Source organism: Thermobia domestica, chromosome 12, assembly GCF_964235325.1.
Source record: "Thermobia domestica chromosome 12, izTheDome1.hap1.1, whole genome shotgun sequence".
In the NCBI taxonomy this organism is placed as follows: Eukaryota; Metazoa; Arthropoda; class Insecta; order Zygentoma; family Lepismatidae; genus Thermobia; species Thermobia domestica.
Genome location: NC_137465.1, coordinates 155072427 through 155093917, shown reverse-complemented (window position 1 = coordinate 155093917; position 21491 = coordinate 155072427). Strand labels below are relative to the sequence as shown.

At 35.7% G+C, this 21491-nt stretch overlaps 1 protein-coding gene across 1 annotated transcript in view; it reads left to right on the top strand.

Annotated features, from left to right (window-relative positions):
• The first annotated feature begins 17030 nt into the window (after positions 1-17030).
• LOC145666758 (ciliary microtubule inner protein 2B-like) overlaps positions 17031-21491 on the top strand; it is a 171484-nt gene continuing 167023 nt past the window's right edge. The window contains exon 1 of the mRNA XM_081734311.1: positions 17031-17238. Within this exon, the coding sequence (XP_081590437.1) occupies positions 17168-17238 (71 nt within the window). The 5' untranslated portion in view covers positions 17031-17167. The remainder of the gene's footprint in view (positions 17239-21491) is intronic.

Here is a 21491-nt window from a genome sequence, read left to right as displayed (position 1 = left end):
TTATCTGGAAGTATGTAAAGTAAATTCTAGGATATTATTAGCATTTGACGTTAAGTTCATTCAAACATGAGTATATACCAATCCATAGACATTATTGAGCTGAACGAAATGATATGCGTGAGTGTAAAAGCTTACGCGTAGTTTTTGAAAAAAAAAAAATAAGAAAAAGAAATAATTTTATAAACCTAAAAATTGATGCTGAACGAAAACCGCCCGACGTATTTACGTGAGACTGATACTGACGTATTCTCTCATGAAGCTCTTCATTATGACACGAGTAAGGCGAAAGTAGACGGTATGGTTAATTAGTTATAGCCCAAAATTATTATTAAATCTTAAACTTTAATTTCTGTTCCACTCAACTATTGTCCAAAGATATGAACTATAACAGTTGACACACCACATCGAACTTTAAAAAATGGCATCTTCGAGAGTAAATTCTAATCCCTAGTTTCCGAGAAAATTGATAAAAAGAAACGTCTTTGGCGCTAAAAAGTATGTCGTTCTTTCTAATAATAACTGATAGTCCTTGGGGGAGAAAGGAACGCTTTTAGATATTATTAAGAAGAGGAAGAGAAACTGGTTGGGACATTGGCTACGAAGGAACTGTATCTTAAAGGACGTACTAGAGGGTATGGTGGCAGGAAAAAGAGGGAGGAGGCGAAGATGGCTAGAACTGATGGACTAAATTAAAAGAGAAAAATAGTACGTGAAGACAAATGGGTTACCGGAAGACTGTGGAGCATAGAAGCTTCTCAGTTACGACAATTTACCTGGCAATAATGGCAGAAAATCTATTATGATGAAGATGTTTAGACAAATTGTTTATAGGTATTTTATGTAGTGTATATGTAAAAACATACTTCGTTAAATATCATATTACGTCTTCCCCCTAACAGTGACACTCTTCTAGCAGTGACACACAAACTTCTAAGAGTTATGAGCATATTACATTACCTTGAAACATTTTGTTATATTAATTCGATTTTCATCAATGTTCTTGTATTTTTTTCAAACCATGGCACAGTGGTTCAGAACGAACAAAAACCTGGCCAAAACCTATAACCATTTATAACAATGTACAAAATGCTTCTAATGCCTCAAATATGTGAAAATTGTATATTTATAGTACTAAGAATTAACGAACACGTTCATCGTTCTGTTGCACTAGGCTTACCTGCAGGAGAGAGTTAGTAGGAAATGTTTGTAAATACTGATAAAGTACTGCGTATTGGTATGCATTACGTCAGTACACTCGCACATAAAAATCTGCACTACACTCATACATACAAGTCTTCATTACACTCACACACATAAATGAAAAACGACAATTGATTTTGTCAACCACATTTGTACGTCAATAATCACTGTCACTGTCAATATCGCTGAATAAAAATGAAATGTTTTCATTCTTTTGTTTGCTGGACGCCGCGTTGGCTCCTTCTGCTCCACGCTTCGACGTCTTTAACAGCAGTCGTCCTTCATGTGACAAGCGACGTCTTTTCTTCCCGATAGCTATGTGCCTAATACGCGAAAGAAAGGGATCAGAAGTAATAAGAAGCATATGCAACATATCCTGATTCGTAATAGTGCGAGAGAATTTGCGTGAGTGATCTTTCCGAAATGTTCGTAAGTCTTTATTCAGTCCCTCTTGTACCTCTTCAGAAAGCTGACCTATTGGTAAAATGGCATTCTGTGGCCGATCCATGAACAAGAATTTTATGGACACTAGCAGACACACAGAACCAACTGTAAAGATGAACAAAAAGTTTGTCTGTCATCAGTGCATAACAGTCAAAAGCGTTGGGATCAATATCAAGTTCAGAATTGTTTACAGATAGTATCACCGAAAAACGCCTAATCTGTTGTCCAGAAATCCCCATTATTTGCGAAGATCAGTGTGAGTCCACAAACTATCTCCTAGCAGTGTTCCCATCCTTGCTTGTTCCACTGTCTTCTGTTTTGGGTCTATCACATTAAGGCCTATTTTTTCTCTCAACTGCTTCCGAACCTCATGTTTTCGTGATTTCAATAGTTCCTTGTGTTTCTTTCGAACTTGCCATGTCTTGAAATCGAGTCTATATGCAATATAAGACGTACAGTATTTTCTGCATGTAACACTGACAATTAGAAGAGAAATGTGGATGCGTCTATGTCTTTCATAGAAACTCTCTCTAAATCGTTCATTTCTTTGGGAGATGTTTTGCAAATATAAGACTTTTGAAGAGATCTGTTGTTCAGGACTGCATTACCACTTTTCCATCTACCATAGTGCAATGAGCTCGTGATGCACAGTAAATTGGAATCCACTGACATTCACAGTTGATAGGTGATCTTGAATCTGCTGTTCGATGCACTGGACTCCAATTTTTTCTTAACAATAAAGCCTGCTATTTAATTTCTGCACTGACATCTGTAACAGTAATACTCTCATCAGACGGGTAACAACTTTCTTTGGCTCGAGTAATTGGTGATAACTTGGATAAATGTCTGCGTTGCGTGTTTTGGCACCAAGACGTAGACAGTTGTATTGACTTTTAGTTAACTTACGATCGAGAAGCAATGCAAGTGCCTCTTCTTTGGTGCACGATTTGGGTAAAATGCTCTGGTCCTTTGCGCTCATAAACGCTTGTCACATCTTACGAACCCTAGTAGAAGTTGTTTCTGTTACCACACGAATTACTTTTTCTGCATCTTGTTGTTCTGATGCCCGAAGCCTCATTTTGGCAGCAAAAGCCAGTTCCGACATGCTTGCAGATGTATGTAAATCTTCCGCTTTCCTTCGTTTAGTTCTGTCAATAGATTCTCTGAAATCCTTCGATGGACAACCGCCAGGATTTGATTGACGTACCATTTGTCTCCGGAATTTAAATGTCTGTTCTTCATCAAACCATTCTGTATGTGTCTTTAGGAAGATGTCATGATTTCTGCCACTCATACGGTTTTTGGTACACTTAGCTGCAAAACCTGGAAACAATTCGTCGAATGTCTTCATTAACGTGGGCTGGGAGATCACCAAGGTCCAATTACGCCAAAACCCAGGTCTGGACATGCCGTGTTTATTCCTTTTGACAACGTCCTTACATTTCTCTCATTTTCGCATTGACCTGGATGCGTCTCAGCATCATTATGAACTTTAGATGTCCTGCACGTAAAAAGTAGGAATAATTAATTTCAGTGTCCTGGCACCACACACAATCACAAAGGAACACGTATTTCACGAATTCGCACATATTCGCACCTAAACTTCCTGAAAAACAATTCATCATGGATTATTCTTTCAGGCCATTTCAATAACTCTGCTGGGGAACGCTGGGCACTATACTAAATCTCTGTAGTTTTGTGGACCTCTTGCTAAAGGAAATTAGATTTTGTCACATTAACATATTTTGTTCAAGGAAACGTACATATGGAAGATACTGCATAGCCACTTTGGACAGTTGCAGTCCTTGAGAGGTATATTGGTGCCATATACAACAAATGTTTCTTGTAACCACTTATTCTCAGATACCAAGCCATGAACTTAAATGACAAATACTCTATTTGGCAGCTATTTCACAAATATGTCCACAATGGTTAACTTTCACCCTTTCTAACTCACATGTTACATGTTACTCGTGTTCATTATTTGTATATAGGAAACTATGGATATTTCTTAACCCATACACTAAACCAGTGTCCTTCTAACGCAGTTTTCAAAAATTGGGTTTTGGCCAGGTTTTTGCTCGTCTTGAACCACTGTGCATGGACGAAAATTTATAGAATATTAAGAATTTCATAATGTAGGAAGCTAAAATTCAAAAATACTCACCATTTTGATTAGTACAAAAGTAGATATTTCAAGTTGCAATATAGTGCATACTGTATATTAAAAATATGACAACATAAATATATATAGATTGTACTTAAAGTAATAAATTACTTATTAGAACGGTCTATAAAATGACACAATTGAAAACTAAATAATATATAAGCTTTAAATGACATTAACAAGAAAGAACAACGTATCACCTGAGAGAGTTAGTATCTCAGAGAGAAAGCTTATGTAACGCAACAGGTAGTTACAGATGGAATACTCGGATTTTCTTTCTTGGGATAAGAGATTTTTAAAAAAGTATTTTGTGCAAAACTAAGAAATTAGATGCTTCACAGTGTATTTTTCTCAAATTATTCTTATTTATCAGCTGTACTGTAGAAATATGATTTCATTTTTTTAAAATTTTGTTTCACAAGATAAATCATGAAGATGTGGGCTTCTAAGCAAGTGCATTTTGTGAATAATGACGAAATGGAACTTTAGAATCCTGAGTGCTCGATAGGTTTAAAAGCAAAGGAAAATCCCGTATTCATGAAACCACGCGCAGTAGGAAAATGTCCAAAGATGAAACATATAACAAGAGATAGAAGCCATTGAACTAAAGAGTGGGTGTAAATTATCATGCGTAGTTTCTGTAAACCTAAAAAATGTATGTTGTACGATAATCAAGCCACCTCTTAAGATACAACTAATCCTGGAGAATACACTAATCAAGAATTACATTAAGACATTATCAAGATGACAGTGTGCACTGTCAATCAATATGGTTAATCAAATACATAAATACATAAATCCATACAATACATGAAACCCAAAATAATGATCCACTCATAAAAAACGTTCATTCTTGTTTTATGTATGAAATTGCCCAAAGATAAGACACATATCAATCAATAGATCATATTGAAATTAATAAAACAACATGCTTGAAGATGAATTATCATGCATAGTTTTTGAAAAATCCAGAAAAACTGTTTTTTATGATGTTAAAATGTTATATCGTTTGCAACTTTATGCAATTCATAGTTTTATTCTTCTGTAATAGTTTTTGTATTATAAATTGATACACAAATAACTAATACTTTCTGGCAGCCTTAATACACTTAGTTCTTAAAAACTAAAATAAAGTGTTTATTTTTTTTATTTTTATTTTAGATACTTAATTTTAGTTTGAATAAATAAGTGTATTAATTAAACTCTGGTTAGAAAGTGTTAATTATTTGTGTAATAAGTTCCAGTCTCGGGATGGATAGAGTTATATACGAGGGTTGATCCAGAAATAAGGTTCCCAAAGAGCTCCAGCTGCACGGGAAAGTGGGAGGCGAAATCTTGCAACACCGCTGTGCATGGCTGTTCCCCCTCTCGATTCCGCCCGGCCGCACTTCGCTGCGCCGCTCATCAGTCTCTTGGCTCTGTAGCCGTCCGAGATGGAGATGCCCATTGTTGCTCCCGGCAAGTGCGAGATTCGTTCCGTAATTCGCTCTTTGTACACCAAAGGGACTCCACTCTTGGATATTCATCGTCAGTTGACAGAGGTGTATTTCGACAAGAGTATGTCCGTTCAACACGTCCGAAAGTGGTGCAGGGAGTTTAGTGCCGGAGGAAAAACGTCCACGATGAAGAACGGAGTGGAAGACCGTCATTTTCGGAGGCTAATGTCGAGATGGTCCAACGCGAAGTGCTTCAAAATAGGATCACCGTCCGTGACCTTGTTGCTCGAATTCCTGGCAGTTCTTATGGTACAGTGAAAAGAACTTTGACGAGGTGAAACGCTTCCTCAACGGGTTGGTGGCGGAGTTCTACGACATTGGGATACAGAAATTGGAGTACAGTCTACAAAAAATGCGTAGAAAAAGATGGCGATTATGTCGAAAAATAGGACAAAGTGTCTTCTTTCCAACGATGTACATCGTATGAGAATAAACGATGTTGTCTATTTGTAAAATTGATGGGAACCTTATTTCTGGATCAACCCTCGGAAATTGGTGTACTGTATAAGAATTAATACAACCGTTAAGTTCTATTCTTGTCTGCTTTCTTCTATAGCAATGACGCACACACTAACTGTAAATAAACTCTGTTAAAGATTGATCTCGTCTAGAAATTTTTCAGTTTTGTCCGGTAAATGTCAACCGTTGGCGGATCTTTGCTGCCTTCTAACCGCGCAATGTGTAACTTCTAGCATTCAACAATTATACATCTTTGTTTCGATAGTAGAAAATGGGATATGGATAGCCACCGTCGAAGTCACTGTTATCCATGACAATGGTAGCAGATTGGCTTTTATTATGGAACTCGGCCGAGACAATCGCTCTCTAGCTATCTACTATAGAAAATAGAATTCAAAAATTCGCTTTCGTTCGTTAGTTACCATGTGGAGAAATAGAAGAACGTATGTACATTGAAATTACAATATAATGAGTCCCACTTGAGTTACTCTAATAAATGCATAATAAATAAGTAGATTTGGTTTCACAACGTATAAAGGAATAAGATCAAAAATAGACAAACTGTTTCTCGAACGCTCACTCCATATCAAAGAGACATTACTCGCTATATCTTACTGGTTTGGCTCTATGGACATTAATATTGAAACCAGAAGTGCTAATTGATAACTATCGCTTCTGGTTGCAGTAGAGGAATAAAATCAGTAGGTAAGGTTGTTGTGACTGTCTTTTGTGATTCCAAGGGAATACTGCTCATAGAGATTCTTTTGTTTTGTTTTTTTCTTTAAAAAAAAAGAAGAAACAGTCAGTGCTGCACGTTATTGCTAAATTCTGGAGAAAGTGAAAAAACACAATTTGCCGCAATACTTGGTGTTATTCTTCTGGATGGCAATGCTCTTTCCTATTCGGCAGCACTAACACAAGCTGGAGAAAAAAATAGGAAAGATTACCACCACCCATACAGCCCTGATTTGGTCCAGAGTGAGCCAAGTCCCAGCAGCAGGGTCAACGTTTTCAGAATAATTTGGAGGTTCAGACAGCTGTGGTAAGCGTTTTTAGTTCTCTGGACCACGAATTTTTTGCAGATGGATTTCAAACACTCGTGCAATGATAAGACAAACGCTTGGCCGCCTTGAAGCTTAAGTTGGAAAGTGAGAAAGGACCATACTAGATTTTTTTAAAGTGAATCTTTCCGTAGAAGGATATTTTATTTTTGTCGTAACAATATCAATTTAGTAATATCAAAAGGAGAAAAGTCATTAGTTGGATGGCTCCATTAAAGTTTATCACCCCTTTCAGCTTCGCCCATATATGACAAGTGCAACTTGATTTTTGTCTGTATCTTAAGCAATCAACTTTTGGCAACATAGAGAAATATTTTTCCTGAATGAAAATGAAATTAAATCTTTAAGTTTTATGTCCAAGCTTTATGCCGGCTAGGCTAAAGGAGACAGTGATGATGAGAAATGATGCAAATTGTGGAAAGAAGAAAGTGAGAGGAAACGGGAGAACTCCGAGAAAACTCACGCTCACGGTGTTTGTCATCACAAAGTTTCCTGAACGACCCATGCATATTCTCATTAAACGAGCCGAAGGCTCTAGGTGAAAGCTACTAATCTGTAATGCAGGAACGCCTACATGCAGAGAAATAATCGGCATACAATAAAATAATTTATTCTGTAATATAACAGGGTCAATCCATCTGAAGTGGTCCAAAAATGCTAAAAATAGTTGCTCGACCATTTCCGAAAATTATAAAAATTTGAGTGTGACGAACCGTGTGTATGAGAAGGTCAATAACATCATTCACGTTGTCGTATGTATATACAAGTGTTCCTGAATGGCGGTCATCTTTGTTGTCGGTGGAGTGCCAATTTTTGCATTTGCAAGCGTTTACGAAAACTACAGTTGCTCAGGAAGTACGAACCAGACGAACACCAAACAAAAACGAATATTTACAGGAGAGACTGAGGTACACGGAGAATATAAACTTTTACGTCTAAATAAATATGCAAGGTTACAAACCAATACATGAAATCACCAGAAAACTACAGAAAATTACACTTAAGGGGCTGTATTTTGGAATGGCATAAAGTAGGAGTTCATAAGTTTTGTGCTGAATACTATTGCATGTAAAGATTCTGGAGGAATATCCATAGGTATGATACTACTGGGATAGTAGATTTATACGGTGTCCAAAAATTGAAGTTTGTGATTTTGATGCCATTTTTGGGGTGTAATATCTGAGGAGGGTAAAGAGCTAAAATTTGCTGCTTATGCCACAAAGTGAATAAACTATTGCAAAAAAAAAAAAATAAATAAATAAATAAATAAATAAAAAAATAAACGGAGAAAAAAGTGAGGACATGATAAAAATGCGAAGAAAGCAAGTGCGTGACGATGGTCGTAGCCCGGAAAAATTTAAATATTTGGATATGTTTCATGCTAGATCTCAAAATCTATGGATGGTGCAGAAATTAGGCCCGCTTTTGTTTGTGTTCAGTTGTGTAAAAGCTTACGAGTGGCGTCTGTTCCATCTTTCTAGCTCCATGATCATTGCCACTTCTATTTGGGTCAGCTCCCCCTTGCACACACGACACATATCTTCGAACTGGACAGCGCAAAGTTGCACTTAATATATCAGCAAAGTGACATTGAAATCCAATCTCAGTTACGGAAGTTAATATGTTCTCAAGATTGCGTTACATCTATCCTAACTATATATATCAAACTACATGAACTGATATAAAATAAAAGGGTTCTTCTGGTTGACGTGGAAAGTCGGAACTTAGCATGATTGTAGCTTTCAATTCCAAACCACAGGAAAATTGCCAAAAGTTAATATTTTTAATTTGTAGGGAGTCTAAAGGGGAGATGAAGAAATTCTATATTTTAGTTAAATGGGCTCTTTTTGGATCTATAATCTCATATTTTAGGTACTTGGAATTGGAATAAAACCTTGAAATTCGATACTTTTGTACGTTTCCGTTAGCGTTACTTAGCTAAATCACAAAAAATAAAAAAAACTCCAACCGTCAAGATGTTTTATGGGGAACTGAAATGTCTTTCCAATGTTATTTATATTGGACATCTTCTACGCCTCAAAATGTTTAGGCACTTCCAGAAGAATTAGAATGATGAAATTTGGCGTGATTGTAGACTTCCGGGATTAACCCACAGGAAAATTGCCAAAATTCAATATTTCTATTTTTTAAGGTATTTATTGGGGGAATGAAGTAATTCCAATGTTATTTATGTGAGTGCTTTCATGTGGTACAAAATCTTATCTTTTAGATAGTTGAAATACGAAAAGAATCTTGAAATTTGGTAGAGTTGAATATTTTAGAGGTATGAAGTCGTAGGCCGAGCAAACACGGGGGAAGGGGGTGGAGACGGAGGCCCCAGTTAGCCAAAGACTAGTCTATTCATATAACACAATTTTATGAACATATTAACTTCCGTAACTGGGATTGGATTTCAATGATACTTTGCTGATACATTAAATGCCTTAATACCGCGGTCCAGTTCGACGATGTATGTCGTGGGTGAAAGGAGGAACTAACCCCCTTACTATATAGACGTGGCAATGATCATGGAGCTAGAAAGATGGAACAAACGCCACTCGCAAGCTTTTGCACAACTGAACACAGACAAAAACTGGCCTAATTGCTGCACCATGCATAGTTTTTGAGATCTAGCATGAAACATATCCAAATATTTAATTTTTCTCCGGGCTACAACCATCGTCACGCACGGACTTTCTTCGCATTTTTACCACGTTCTTACTTTTTTTCTCCGTTTAATATTAATCGTGAATTTTTTTTATTTATTTTTTTTTGCAATAGTTTATTCACATACAGAATTACTTTGTGGCATAAGCAGCAATTTTTAGCACTTTGCCCTCCTGAAACATTACGCCCAAAAATGGCATCAAAATCACAAACTTCAATTTTTGGACCCCCATACGATCCCAGTAGTATCATAGTTGTGGATATTTCTCCAGAATCTTTAGATGCAATAGTATTCAGCACAAAACTTATGAACCCCCACTTTATGCCATTTCAAAATACAGCCCCTTTAAAAGTGTAATTTTCTGTTATTTTTCTGGTGATTTCATGTATTGGTTTGTAACCTTGCATATTTATTTAGATGTAAAAGTTCATGTTCCCCGTGTACTTCAATCTCTCCTATAAATATTCGTTTTTGTTTGGTGTTCGTCTGGTTCGTACGTCCTGAGCAACTATAGTTTTCATAAACGCTTGCAAATGCAAGAATTGGCACTCCACTGACAACAAATATGGCCACCATTCAGGAACACTCGTACATACGGCAACGTGAATGATGTTATTGGCCTTCTGATACACAAGGTTTATCACACTTAAATTTTTATAATTTTCGGAGATGGTCGAGCAACCTCCTCTGGACCACTTCGTATGGATTGACCCAACAGGCGTAAGAGAGAGAGCCAAATATGCCTCTCCTAGACAGCATGACGCCCTAGGCTCCAGCCTACTCAGCCTAGAGTCTAATCTGAACACCTGCATGACCTTTCTCACTTTCTAAACTATTGACAGCGGAGAACATCGCTCACGAAATCTATGAAAAGCATCGTTTCCTCTGAGTAAACAAATTAATTTATTGAAATAAATTACACAGTAATAATTTAAAAACAATACAGAGTATTCGTAATAAAGCATTAAAAATAATATCTTCCTCTGAGTACAAAACCACACTAAGCCACCAATCGACAGTATATTCGACGAAATAACATAGAGCACTCGCTGTGTCGAATATCCGCTTTCTGTTATTTCCCCATTTGCATTTAAACAATTATTATTGGAATACTATCTGTTTTAACCAATACCAAGTATACACGCAAAAATATTATGCAAATACTAGCATAAGTGCACGATCCTTGTACGGAAAAAATAATACCCAATATAAAACCAGAATTTTTTAATATTTAGAAATTGCCCTCTTTTTCTCCTTTAGAAATAGAGTTGTTGAAAACATTGAAACGCAGTTCAGTTATTTTTAATGAATACTCTTGACTGTAAATCCACAAATAATAATAATCCATAGCTCTAACCATTTTTTGTTTATCTTTTCAATTACATCTAAAATTGTTCTTTTCCAACTCTAATATTTCCAAAACTTTCCGACTCGTTTCTACTCTACTTAGCTGATTCTCTCTATTGTTCTCCACACTCAGTTTAGAAAACTTATAGTCTCTTTTCATCGCTTTTGCGCAATGTCATATTTCTGCCCGTAGAGTGCAATACTTTATACGAAACATTTTCTGGGTCTTTTTAAACTCTCTATTCAAGGATCAATTCTTCCTAAATGCTTCTTTCGTCATTCATATTCTTGGTTTTATTTGATGTTCACATTTCACGTCCTCACTAGCAATAATACTAGTCACCTGTTCTTTTTTCTACCCTTCTCCATTGGACACGGACCGCTTCATTCCAATAACCATGGCTTTTGTCTTTCTAACGATGCGTCAAATTTAAAGAGGAGTGGGCCAGTAGAGCTGCATGAAAATTTGATTGTAAAAAATTGTATACAGAAAGAGATTTAAAATGGAATTAAACTGTGTAGGGGCAAAAAGCAGAACCTATGTGTCTTTTTTTTGTGTGTGTGTGTGTGTGTGTGTGTGTGTGTGTGTCTCTTCGTATATGAATATCAATATTTATTCAAAGATTTCCATCATTCCCGATCTGCATAGAGGGAGAATAGTCGAGGTAAAAGTTATTCTAGGAATGCTTAATCTAGTAAAATCTAAAAGCCATTTCTCGTTATCGCTTGCCGTTTTTGCTCGATGAAGATCATTATTGAGATTGGAAGTAGAATTTATATTATTTTCAGTTTTATTAGGGAGATAATGGTACATGTAGTTGTTGTAATTTTTCTTCAGACCAGTGGCGGCTCCAGAGTTCTCTAAGAGGGAAGTCACATCAGAAATGACAGCGAAACCGGCTTTCGTAAGTTTGGAAGTCTACCCTGCTGCCTCAAACATTCCTTCTATGGTAATTGACACAAATGCATGATAATTCTGAGCTTCAAGGTTGTAAAAATAATGTAATTTAATGTTTCACTGTAAAGTACGAAATTTTATTCCTCGACATTCAAGTATCCTCTACTTACTAGTATTTTATAGTTATTTATTTGAATTAGAAGTGTAACATTAACAATTTGTCTGTTATGCATAATCACGGATGCTCTCGTTTTTGCTGCAAAGCGGTCTCAAGTTCGATTCCCAGTGGGGACACTCGGTTGTAAAAGTCTGAAAGCTTTTTCGGGTCTGTCATCCTGAGTGAGGTTTTCCTGGGTTTCCTCATTCACACTAGACAAATGCTGGGATGGTACCTACCATACAGGTCCCAGGCCGCTTTCTTCACTTTCCTCAGATAGTGCGATCGCCGAGAAACGTAATCCCTCATACGTGAAATATGACGGGCTAACATGATCATAGATGCCGAAAGCCCAGAAATCAAAATGCTAATCCTAACCCTAATGCATGATCATGGTGATATTTCAGACTAAACCAGTTTAAAATTTACTTCAAGAATATTCATAGGTTCCTTAGTTCCTTGACGTACATCGAGTGTTAAATTCCATAATACTTAAAGTATATTAAGAAATATTTTTTTTTTTTTAATTCCTTCACAATTATATACATATAAGCTTCGTAAAGTAAATGTTATCTTTCATTGAAGAAGTTGACGGGTAAGAAAGTTTTTTTAAGCAAGAAGTATTCTACGCACTTTTTAGGATATATTTTTGTATAAAGAATGTCGTTGTTATTTGTACTTGTATATGTTTCAACAAATTGTTTTATAACATTAAGAGTATTTGTGAAGATGTTAATACATACGGGGTTTGGATATGTGATATCATTTGGTTATCTATTATTTTAGAGTAAAAAAATAATTACTAATATTTTAAGTGTATGTCTGCATTGCAACCATCTCTTGATTCTATGTTTAGAATACTTGAAGTTAAGGTAAATCGATTATATAAAGTAACTAATAAGTACCTAGCATTAACTATCTTTATTATAAAAATATCCCAAATAATACAACTTTTAAAATAATTATTAATAGAAATCTTACTGCGGAGCTCTATCGCTCTTGAAACAATATGATTCGTTCGTCCTCCCGCGAGAAGTAGAACATTTCCTTAAGATTAAAGGAGCATAGCAGTGCGAAGTGAAACTAGAAATGTTATTTCATTTCAGTTAAACACGTTGAAATTATGAACTTATTTTTTTTTAAATGTTTAAAAAAGATTCTGTGTATTTTTTTTTTTTTTTCATTTTTCCCTCTCTTATACTGTTACTTGCAGTATAAGTATAAATTATATTAGAAAGCTAAACTTACGACGATTGGCCTTTCTTTAAAGAGTTTCCCCTCACATTTATTACAAAAATAAGACTATGCAAAATTTCCTTGAAATCAGTCGGACTGTTTAGAAGAAGTAGGAAATAATGGAGCTCTATATGCTTCACTCTTGTAATGCAAGCCTCATTACCATGCAATTCGCAGTAAGAGCCTGACAAACTAAAAACAATACAAAATTTAACCATGTTTATTTGGTTGTTTTTTATTAATGGAAATGAGATAATGAAATGTAACTTATTACAATCATAGATAATGTTATTCTGCAACAGAAAATATGAACCTGAAAAATTTTCAGTGTTGCCATCCATAGAAATTACAGTGTTGCCAGAATAACATTTCCCCCAAAATCTAAGTTAAGGCAGCGACTAAAGGAACGAACTCAACTGCATTTTATTACGTAGGCTATCATGTTGTTTTGGTATCCTGTGAACAGCTCTTTAAGTAACATTATTATTTAATTTTAATAACTATATGATAAACCTATTTTGTTTATTACAAACTAAATACAACAATTATTTAAAAAATTTGATAGTTTACATGATACCAAAACAACATAACATGTAATCAAATACAGTTGAAAAAGTGAAATGAAATGTTTGAGTTTTACGTCCCACGGATATGCCTGTGAGGCTAAAGGAGGCGGTAATGATGAGAAATGAATTAAATTGTGGAATAAAGAAAGTGGGAGGAAACGGGAGAACTCCGAAGAAACCAGCACACGGTGTTTGTCCACCACAAAGTTCCCTTGGCGCGAGTTGGGACCGAACTAGGGACCCCATGTACCAGAGGTGAACTCTCTACCACTGAGCCACCGCGGACCTCAAATGCAGTTGAGTTAGTTCCTCTAGTTACTGCCTTAACTTAGATTTTGGAGGAATTGTTATTCTGGCAAGACTGTAATTTCTATGGATGGCAACACTAAAAATTCTTCAGGTTCATATTTTCTGTAGTAGAATAACATTATCTATGATTGTGATAAGTTGCATTTCATTATCTTCTTTCACTTATAAAAACAAGGAAAAGAAAAATGGTTAAATTTTGTATTATTTTTAGTATAAGCTCTTAAGTAATGCACATTGCATGCACACTCCAACTCCTCATATGTATTTCCTCCAAGATATTCCAAGTTACAAAGTCAGCAAATAAGGATGTATTTTTCCACATGTATTTTAATTGACGATAGCTTCAAATAGCAGTAGTGTTAACCATGTGACAACATGAGACAAGAAATAAGGTTTCCTCTTCTTGTCTTCTAAATTTTGTAGAAGTCTCTTATCGTCTCGATTCTCGAATTGTTCTTGCTCGTCTCGTCCCGCTTCTTGAAATGCTCTTATTGTCTCATTTCGTTTTTTAAAATATGTGTACAAAATGTAAGCCCTGATTTCTTTAAAAGAAGTTTCGTTTCAGAAGTTATGAAAATTTTTCCGTGTGACGAAAGATCCGAAAAGAGTGTGATTTAACAACACTTAAACTTTATTACTTAATGGAATATTTTGTGTAGTGACTTACGTATAAATGCTTTTCATTATGTTCGTACAATCCTTTATCAATTTAGGGGCCGCGGTGGCTCGATGGTAGAGCGCTCGCCTCTAGTGCATAGGGTCCTTGGTTCGATCTCAACTCACGCCAAGTGAGCTCTGTGGTGGACAAACACTGTGTGCGTGGATTTCCTCGGAGTTCTCCCGTTTCGTCCCACTTTCTTCATTCCACCATTTCATTCATTTCTCATCATCACCGTCTCATTTAACCTAGCCGGCATAATCGAGGGACGTAAAATTTAATATTTTATTTAATTTCATTTTCCTTTATCAATTTCTAGTTTTTTGTACTATGGATCGTATAACACTAAACAGTGTTTTAGATCTAAAACTTAGGCGAATTAGTGTCGCCAAGAGATTGGTAAAATTCCCTTCTTGTCTTGAATTTAAAAACGTACTTCTCGTCTCTACACCCATTTTTGGGATGAGATGAGAATTTTTTCGCCTCGTGAGGAACAGTAAATAGCGCGCACACACACTCACATACAGATACATACCTGCGCCTTCGGCGACCTAACTGCCTGTGTTACTTTCCTGCCTCTGTTTACTATTGCTAGCCGGCTGGCATAGTCGAGAGGCCTAAGGCATACAAAGCTGGCGATCACAAGATCTGTTGCTCGAATCCCGCTCATGACAAGGATGTTAGTGTTCCCCTTCTATTATTCATCATTATTTGTTTTCCTTAGCATTAACGGCAAAAATATAGGACATGAAACTCAAAATTAAGTAAATAGTTGATCCCTCCGGCTTCTACACTTTCCGCTAGAGTACTAAATTGTCTGCTAAACATCTTACACCTAGAAGTTATACAACACCAACAACATACCTTCAGAAATAGTTGCATATGTTTAAGGGTCGATTCTCTTCATTGACTTCTATGGGAGAAATGGTTTCCAATGATTATTTTCATGGTGCAATCTGTTAAAGATTTTATTTCTTATAAGCTTAGCGACCAATGCTCTTGACTGTCATGAAAAAATTAATCAAGATCGATCACAGCAGTTAAAAACTAGAAGAGACAGAAATACCTTGCAGTTCTCGGGGACAATGGAGCTTGGATCGTTTCGTTCAATAATAAAAATAAGCAGGAAATTAAAAATGTCAAAAAAGAACACATCTACTTGAATTCAAATTTAACCTTTAAAAAAAGTTTTCTCTTCAGATACTTGTCTTATTCTTATTTGCTGTAAGCTTCAATAACTTACCTCACAATCATCAACTAGTTAGTCGTACATTCAACAACTTATTTTTCCCTTACTTAATCCTCTACAACTTAAATGTCTCAATTCAACCCTCTGACACTTACCTCAGTCTCATCAACTAAACTTACACTCAACAACTTAGTTTGCCCTCACTCAACACTGTGCAACGTACCTTGCCCTTACTCACCCTTAGCAGCTTACTTTTCTCCACTTTCATTTATTTTCGTTCTTAACTCACTTCATTTATTATTACCCTCAATAGCTTCTCTCCTTCCTTATTCAGTGGTAAAGCGTTCAGCTCTTGTGCATAGGGTCCCTGCTTCGATCCCAGCTCGGGCCAAATGAACTTTGTGGTGGACAAACACCGTGTGCGTGGGTTTTCTCGAGGTTCTCCCGTTTCCTCCCACTTTCTTCATTCCACCATTTCTTTCATTTCTCATGATCACTGTCTCCTTTAATCTAACTGATGTAACCGTGGAAAGCAAAACTTAAAGATTTCATTTCATTTTTCTCTGCTCCCTTACCTACCTTCGTCTACGTGTTTTGAGGGAGAGTGTAAGTAAAAACCATTCTCGTGAGAATGACCATTTCTGCGTAAAATATATGTGAGAATGAAGAAAATACAGTATAACTGGAAAGAAAATGAAAGAAGCTATAAAGATGAAATCAAATAACACAATGAATATTTAAAAGAAAGCGAGAAGGGAAGGAAAACGATCAAATAAAGATATAATGTAATAAATGAAGAATTAAAAAACACTGATTGACTGAATAAAGTTTAAATTGAGTTAGAAACTGTGTTATCAAAGTAATATTAGATTACATACTTCTTTTTTTTTAAAAAAAAAGAAGAAAAACAAAAAAAAACAAATAAGAGATAGGAGAGTTAAAAATCAAAGTAACCATTCATTGGCAAATGTTTGAATTGGATTCTCGCTTGAATAAGTCTCCTTCTTTTTCTATTTGGTTTGCTTTCCAAAGAGAAAAAAAAAGAGATAAAAAGAATCACTGACCCCGTTCCAGCAGCATAAACTTCTCCAACAAGCAAAGATGGCGCCTCCTCTTCATGTGCTTGTAGTAGCGTGCGCTGCGAGTGGAGTGTAAATTTTCGATGAGTGGTGGATGCGGATCGGAGTAGTAAGTGCCAGTCAGTGCATGGAGAGCGTCTGCCGCGTTCGAAAGTGCTCCCTCGATGCGGATGGAGCGTCCCGCTATATCATGTCGACGCTGTTGCACGACCCGTGGTGAAGTGATTTAGGAGATGTTTGTGGGTCTTACTGGGTCTGAAAGAGCTGGATTCCTATCCCAAACTGCGGGGGCGTTAGTGCCCGGGTAAGTGGAAATTGATTTATTAAAACATTTTCTTTTTTATATATACTGTATAACAAAACAATAGAATTGTAGTCACGTGCGTGCAGATGAATATCAATCTGCAATTCAGTTAGATTAAGCATAAAATTCTAGTTTTAAAACAGTTCAATACTTTTAAATTACATATTAATAACGTAATTATGAAATATTTAAATCAATCTATACTTTTTTATTAATTAATTTATATAATTTCATTATCATAAATAATTTCTGCAAAGTCTGTCTTGTTGGCTCTCCTTACATAGTAGCGTTTTGCACTTTAGTCTATGACTCTGGTTCCAATATTCAGTGAACGTTAAAAAGCTGTACGTTAAGATTACAAAATTAGTTGGAGATTTAAAAATTGTATTTTAAGATTGTAAATTTTGATAAAAGTTTTGTAGATTCGAATCCATATTACTTCGGACAGTTTTCTAGTACTTACCTTAATCACAGGAAGGAAACGTCTGGATATCACTTTAACTGTAGATCTGATTAAATTTCAATATTCTGTATGGAAAAGTCATCCCTCAACTAGATTGAGCTAAGAATAAGATGTTTATTTCTTAATAAAGTCTCAGATATATTCGATATTATATTTCGTGCTGATTCATCAATAATATTGATAACTAGGGAGGGGAAACGTTTCAATTCAAGAAAGGCAGGTTGGTACATATTAAAGATACCGTCCTTGTATTCAGCTGGTGAGACAAAGGAAAACTCTAGAGGGCTATTGACTATGAATGGTCAGCATCGGGATTCGAACACGGGACCTTCCATTTATGATGTAAGAACGTGAAGCACTCTTCTATATCGGAGGAAAATATATATATTTTTTTCTAGAACAAGTATTTTAAAAATTAAGCAAAGACATTATTATTGAACACTTCACGTTCCTAAAAAGCTAAATTTACCAAAAGCTAATTTTGGGAAGGAGGGTTCACTTCGTCATCTTTTCTAAATACATCAATTGTCAACCACTGTTACTCATTGGTGGTAAAATGTACCTATTTGATACTGGCATACACACAGACACACACACATTTACACAAATAAAGATCATAATACCGTTTACAGCAATTTGATGTCTCAAACCATTCCAAAAATATGATGAATATTAATAAAGTTCGCAACACTGCTTAAAATTATGTAATTCTGACAAATTGTAATTACAGCTATCAAATCTATCGCTGGAATGTTATAGAATCAGAGTAAAGAAAAAATTACTTTAGAAATTTCCCGCAATTACATCATTTTAAGTAGTATAGCAAAATTTACCAAATCCCATCATGTTATCCGGAACAGTTTAAAATGACATTATGAATTTTACATCTATTGAAAACTTATCTAAGAACTTTTTTTTCAAATAAAACTTTTTTTTCAAAAAGAAAAAGTCAATTCTTCAATCGTTTCTAACTTTATTTCTGCTTGTAAGAAATATATCATAATATCATGGTCAAGGTATTTGACACTAAGGTGCTTTGGACGTGTATTGCCACGTCTATCTCATATGAGTTTTTATTGTTGAAAGAAGCAATTAAGAGAATGAAAAATTTATTTTCTGGGGTCTTGGATAAAGAGTTAAGAAAAAGACTTATAAAATGCTTCGCGAACTCCTTCATGACTATATGGTTGACATCTGTATCTTTGACGCAGGAGAGCTCTTAGCTCATGTGGCTCAGATCGCATCTTAAGCTGTAAATACACATCTCATATGACCTCGCTGCAGAACGGGACGCTAACCTCCAAATGAACATTCAAAATTATTCCTGTGGAGCATTGCACTCTATGGGATAGAAACATCGACATTACGCAAAAGCGATTAGAAAACTATTGATTTTCAAAATGTGGGTGTAGAGAAGAATGAAGATAATTAGCTACATCGAACGGAAAACAAGCGAAAAAGTGCTAGAAATAGTAGGGAAAAAGAGAACAATTTTAGGTGAAATTAAAAAGTGAATGAAAAACTGGTTAGGACATTGATATGAGAAGGAACTGTATCATGATGATATTCTAGAAATACTGTGGCAGAAAAATTAGGGAGTGACAAAGAGGGTACACTTTGTGCACGGTATTTAAACAGAAAGTTACTACGTGAAGATTGTGGTGCATGGAAATTTTTCAGTTTGTGGCAAGTGACGTGCCAATTGTGGCAGTCGATGATAATGATTGTATATTTGTTAGCTCAACTTAAAACAACGAAGAACATAGAACTGCAGTCCCCAAACCTTTAAATTGTTCTCAATTTGTGTTATTTTCATTTCTTTTACAAGGGAATTGTCTCGGTATATAAAAATTCCTGCATGACGAAACTATGCTTTCTGCCAGAAATTTTTTTTCGAAAAAAAATCAAAAAGAATGTTGAAAATTTGCGATTGCAGAGTCTAATGGAAAACTGGAGGGAAAACCAATAGATTTTCTTTTAATATGGGATTCACTTGTTTCTCAATGGTAACAACAAAACAAGGGGCAATACCTATTTGAACCTATAGTGTCACACGACTATTATACAAATATGGGCTAAACCTATTAACAGCGGAGTCAATGAAGGTGCGATATTGGCTGCCATTGTATTTCCTTTTCCCTCACCTTCTATGCTATTCTTATGTTGATGAAATAGTGTAAGAAATTTACTTTTCTGCGGTACGCCGACCTTGAAATGATGTTTCTCGAGTAAACTGGAGATATTGTGCACTATAGGAGCAAGAAGAATATTTAATTTAATTTTTAAAGGATTCCGAAACCTTAATCTTAAAATTTAATCATCAAGAATAAGAGTTATTCTTAAATCTTCAAGAAACTTGCGCCATTTTTATGAATATACAGGTGAGCCGAAAGTCTCATTATTCCTACGTATATTTCGAATATGGGTCAGAAGTTATGGAATGATTGCAAGAAATATTTTTCGAATAGCTTTACATTCGTTAGTTGTGTGGTAATCTGTTCAATATACCCCTTAGTGAATTGTCATACGATGACACATCGGGACGTCTGAGAGGCCAGTTTAAATGAGTTGGTAAGTGTGAAGAATTTTGGCTACATCTGTTCGAAAACTTTTATAAAGATATTCTTTCAAGGCGAGAGAGCAATATGTCGATTTTTGGGTGACCATTCATTGAATGTAGCAAATGCAACACAAATTTCTTTTCTCTTCGATAGTGAGATCTGTCTTTGATGCAACCTGCTCCAGAAAGCTACTTTTCTCATTGCAATATTGTTTGTTTGAATATTCCTTTGAATAATTGTAATTGATTACTCTGAGTGAGGTTGCTCATGAAGTCTGATGTCCATAACAATCAGTTCCTTCAAGGTATATGGTGGCTTATTGGCCATGATTCCCACAACCCGTAATGAGAGAATAAAATATACAGATGAAAGCAATATAATACAACAGTGAGAAGTATCTCTAATTAATCATAGGATAGTTACATCACTATCTGAATATATAGAGGTTAATGGGACTTTGGTTCACTCAATGTATATACAGGGTAGCCCATAAGTAAAGATTATAGTTTGACGCGCCGCAACTTCTAGCAGAGTCAGCATGAAAACAAAACAGATAGTTTATTTTGTAACCAAATACTTTAATATTGGATCCATTATGCGATCAACGTACATGGCATCAGCGAGAGATATGTGTAATCGTAATAACACATTTTCACACGATTTTACACACAGTTCATGAGGAACAGCAGTACAATTCCTCAGTAATTAAATCCTTCAGATCCTATACAGTGTTGATGTTGCGGGAATAAATTTTATCCTCCAACGGAAAAGTGCCAGACAGGTGAAATTTAGCTTTACCAATCCATATCATACTCTGTTCCAACTATGGTCCTCTTTCGACTTGGTGTGCCACTCTTCAGAAAACTGCAAGCGATCAAAATCATCTTCATTTAATCTATTGATAAGCCTCAGATGATATGGTTTCGAATTCATATCTCTGAGCATTCACAGTAATTAGGTTCCGGGATTTGTAAGTGTTATGAAAAAACGATGTGTTGATTTAGATTTGTGAGGTAACGACACTAACACCTGCTGCAGCCGCTCCTTGCTCTTGGTCGTGTTAACAGTTTTTGGTCTTCCTGCACGTGGTATACCCAATACGGTGCTAATTGCGTGGACGTGTTTGTTTAAGCGTGCAATGATCTTCGGGTTTGGTACATCCGGTCCATACTCATACAGCGATGAATTTCCTACCAGTTGTTGGTTGCGGAGTACATATGTACGCACCG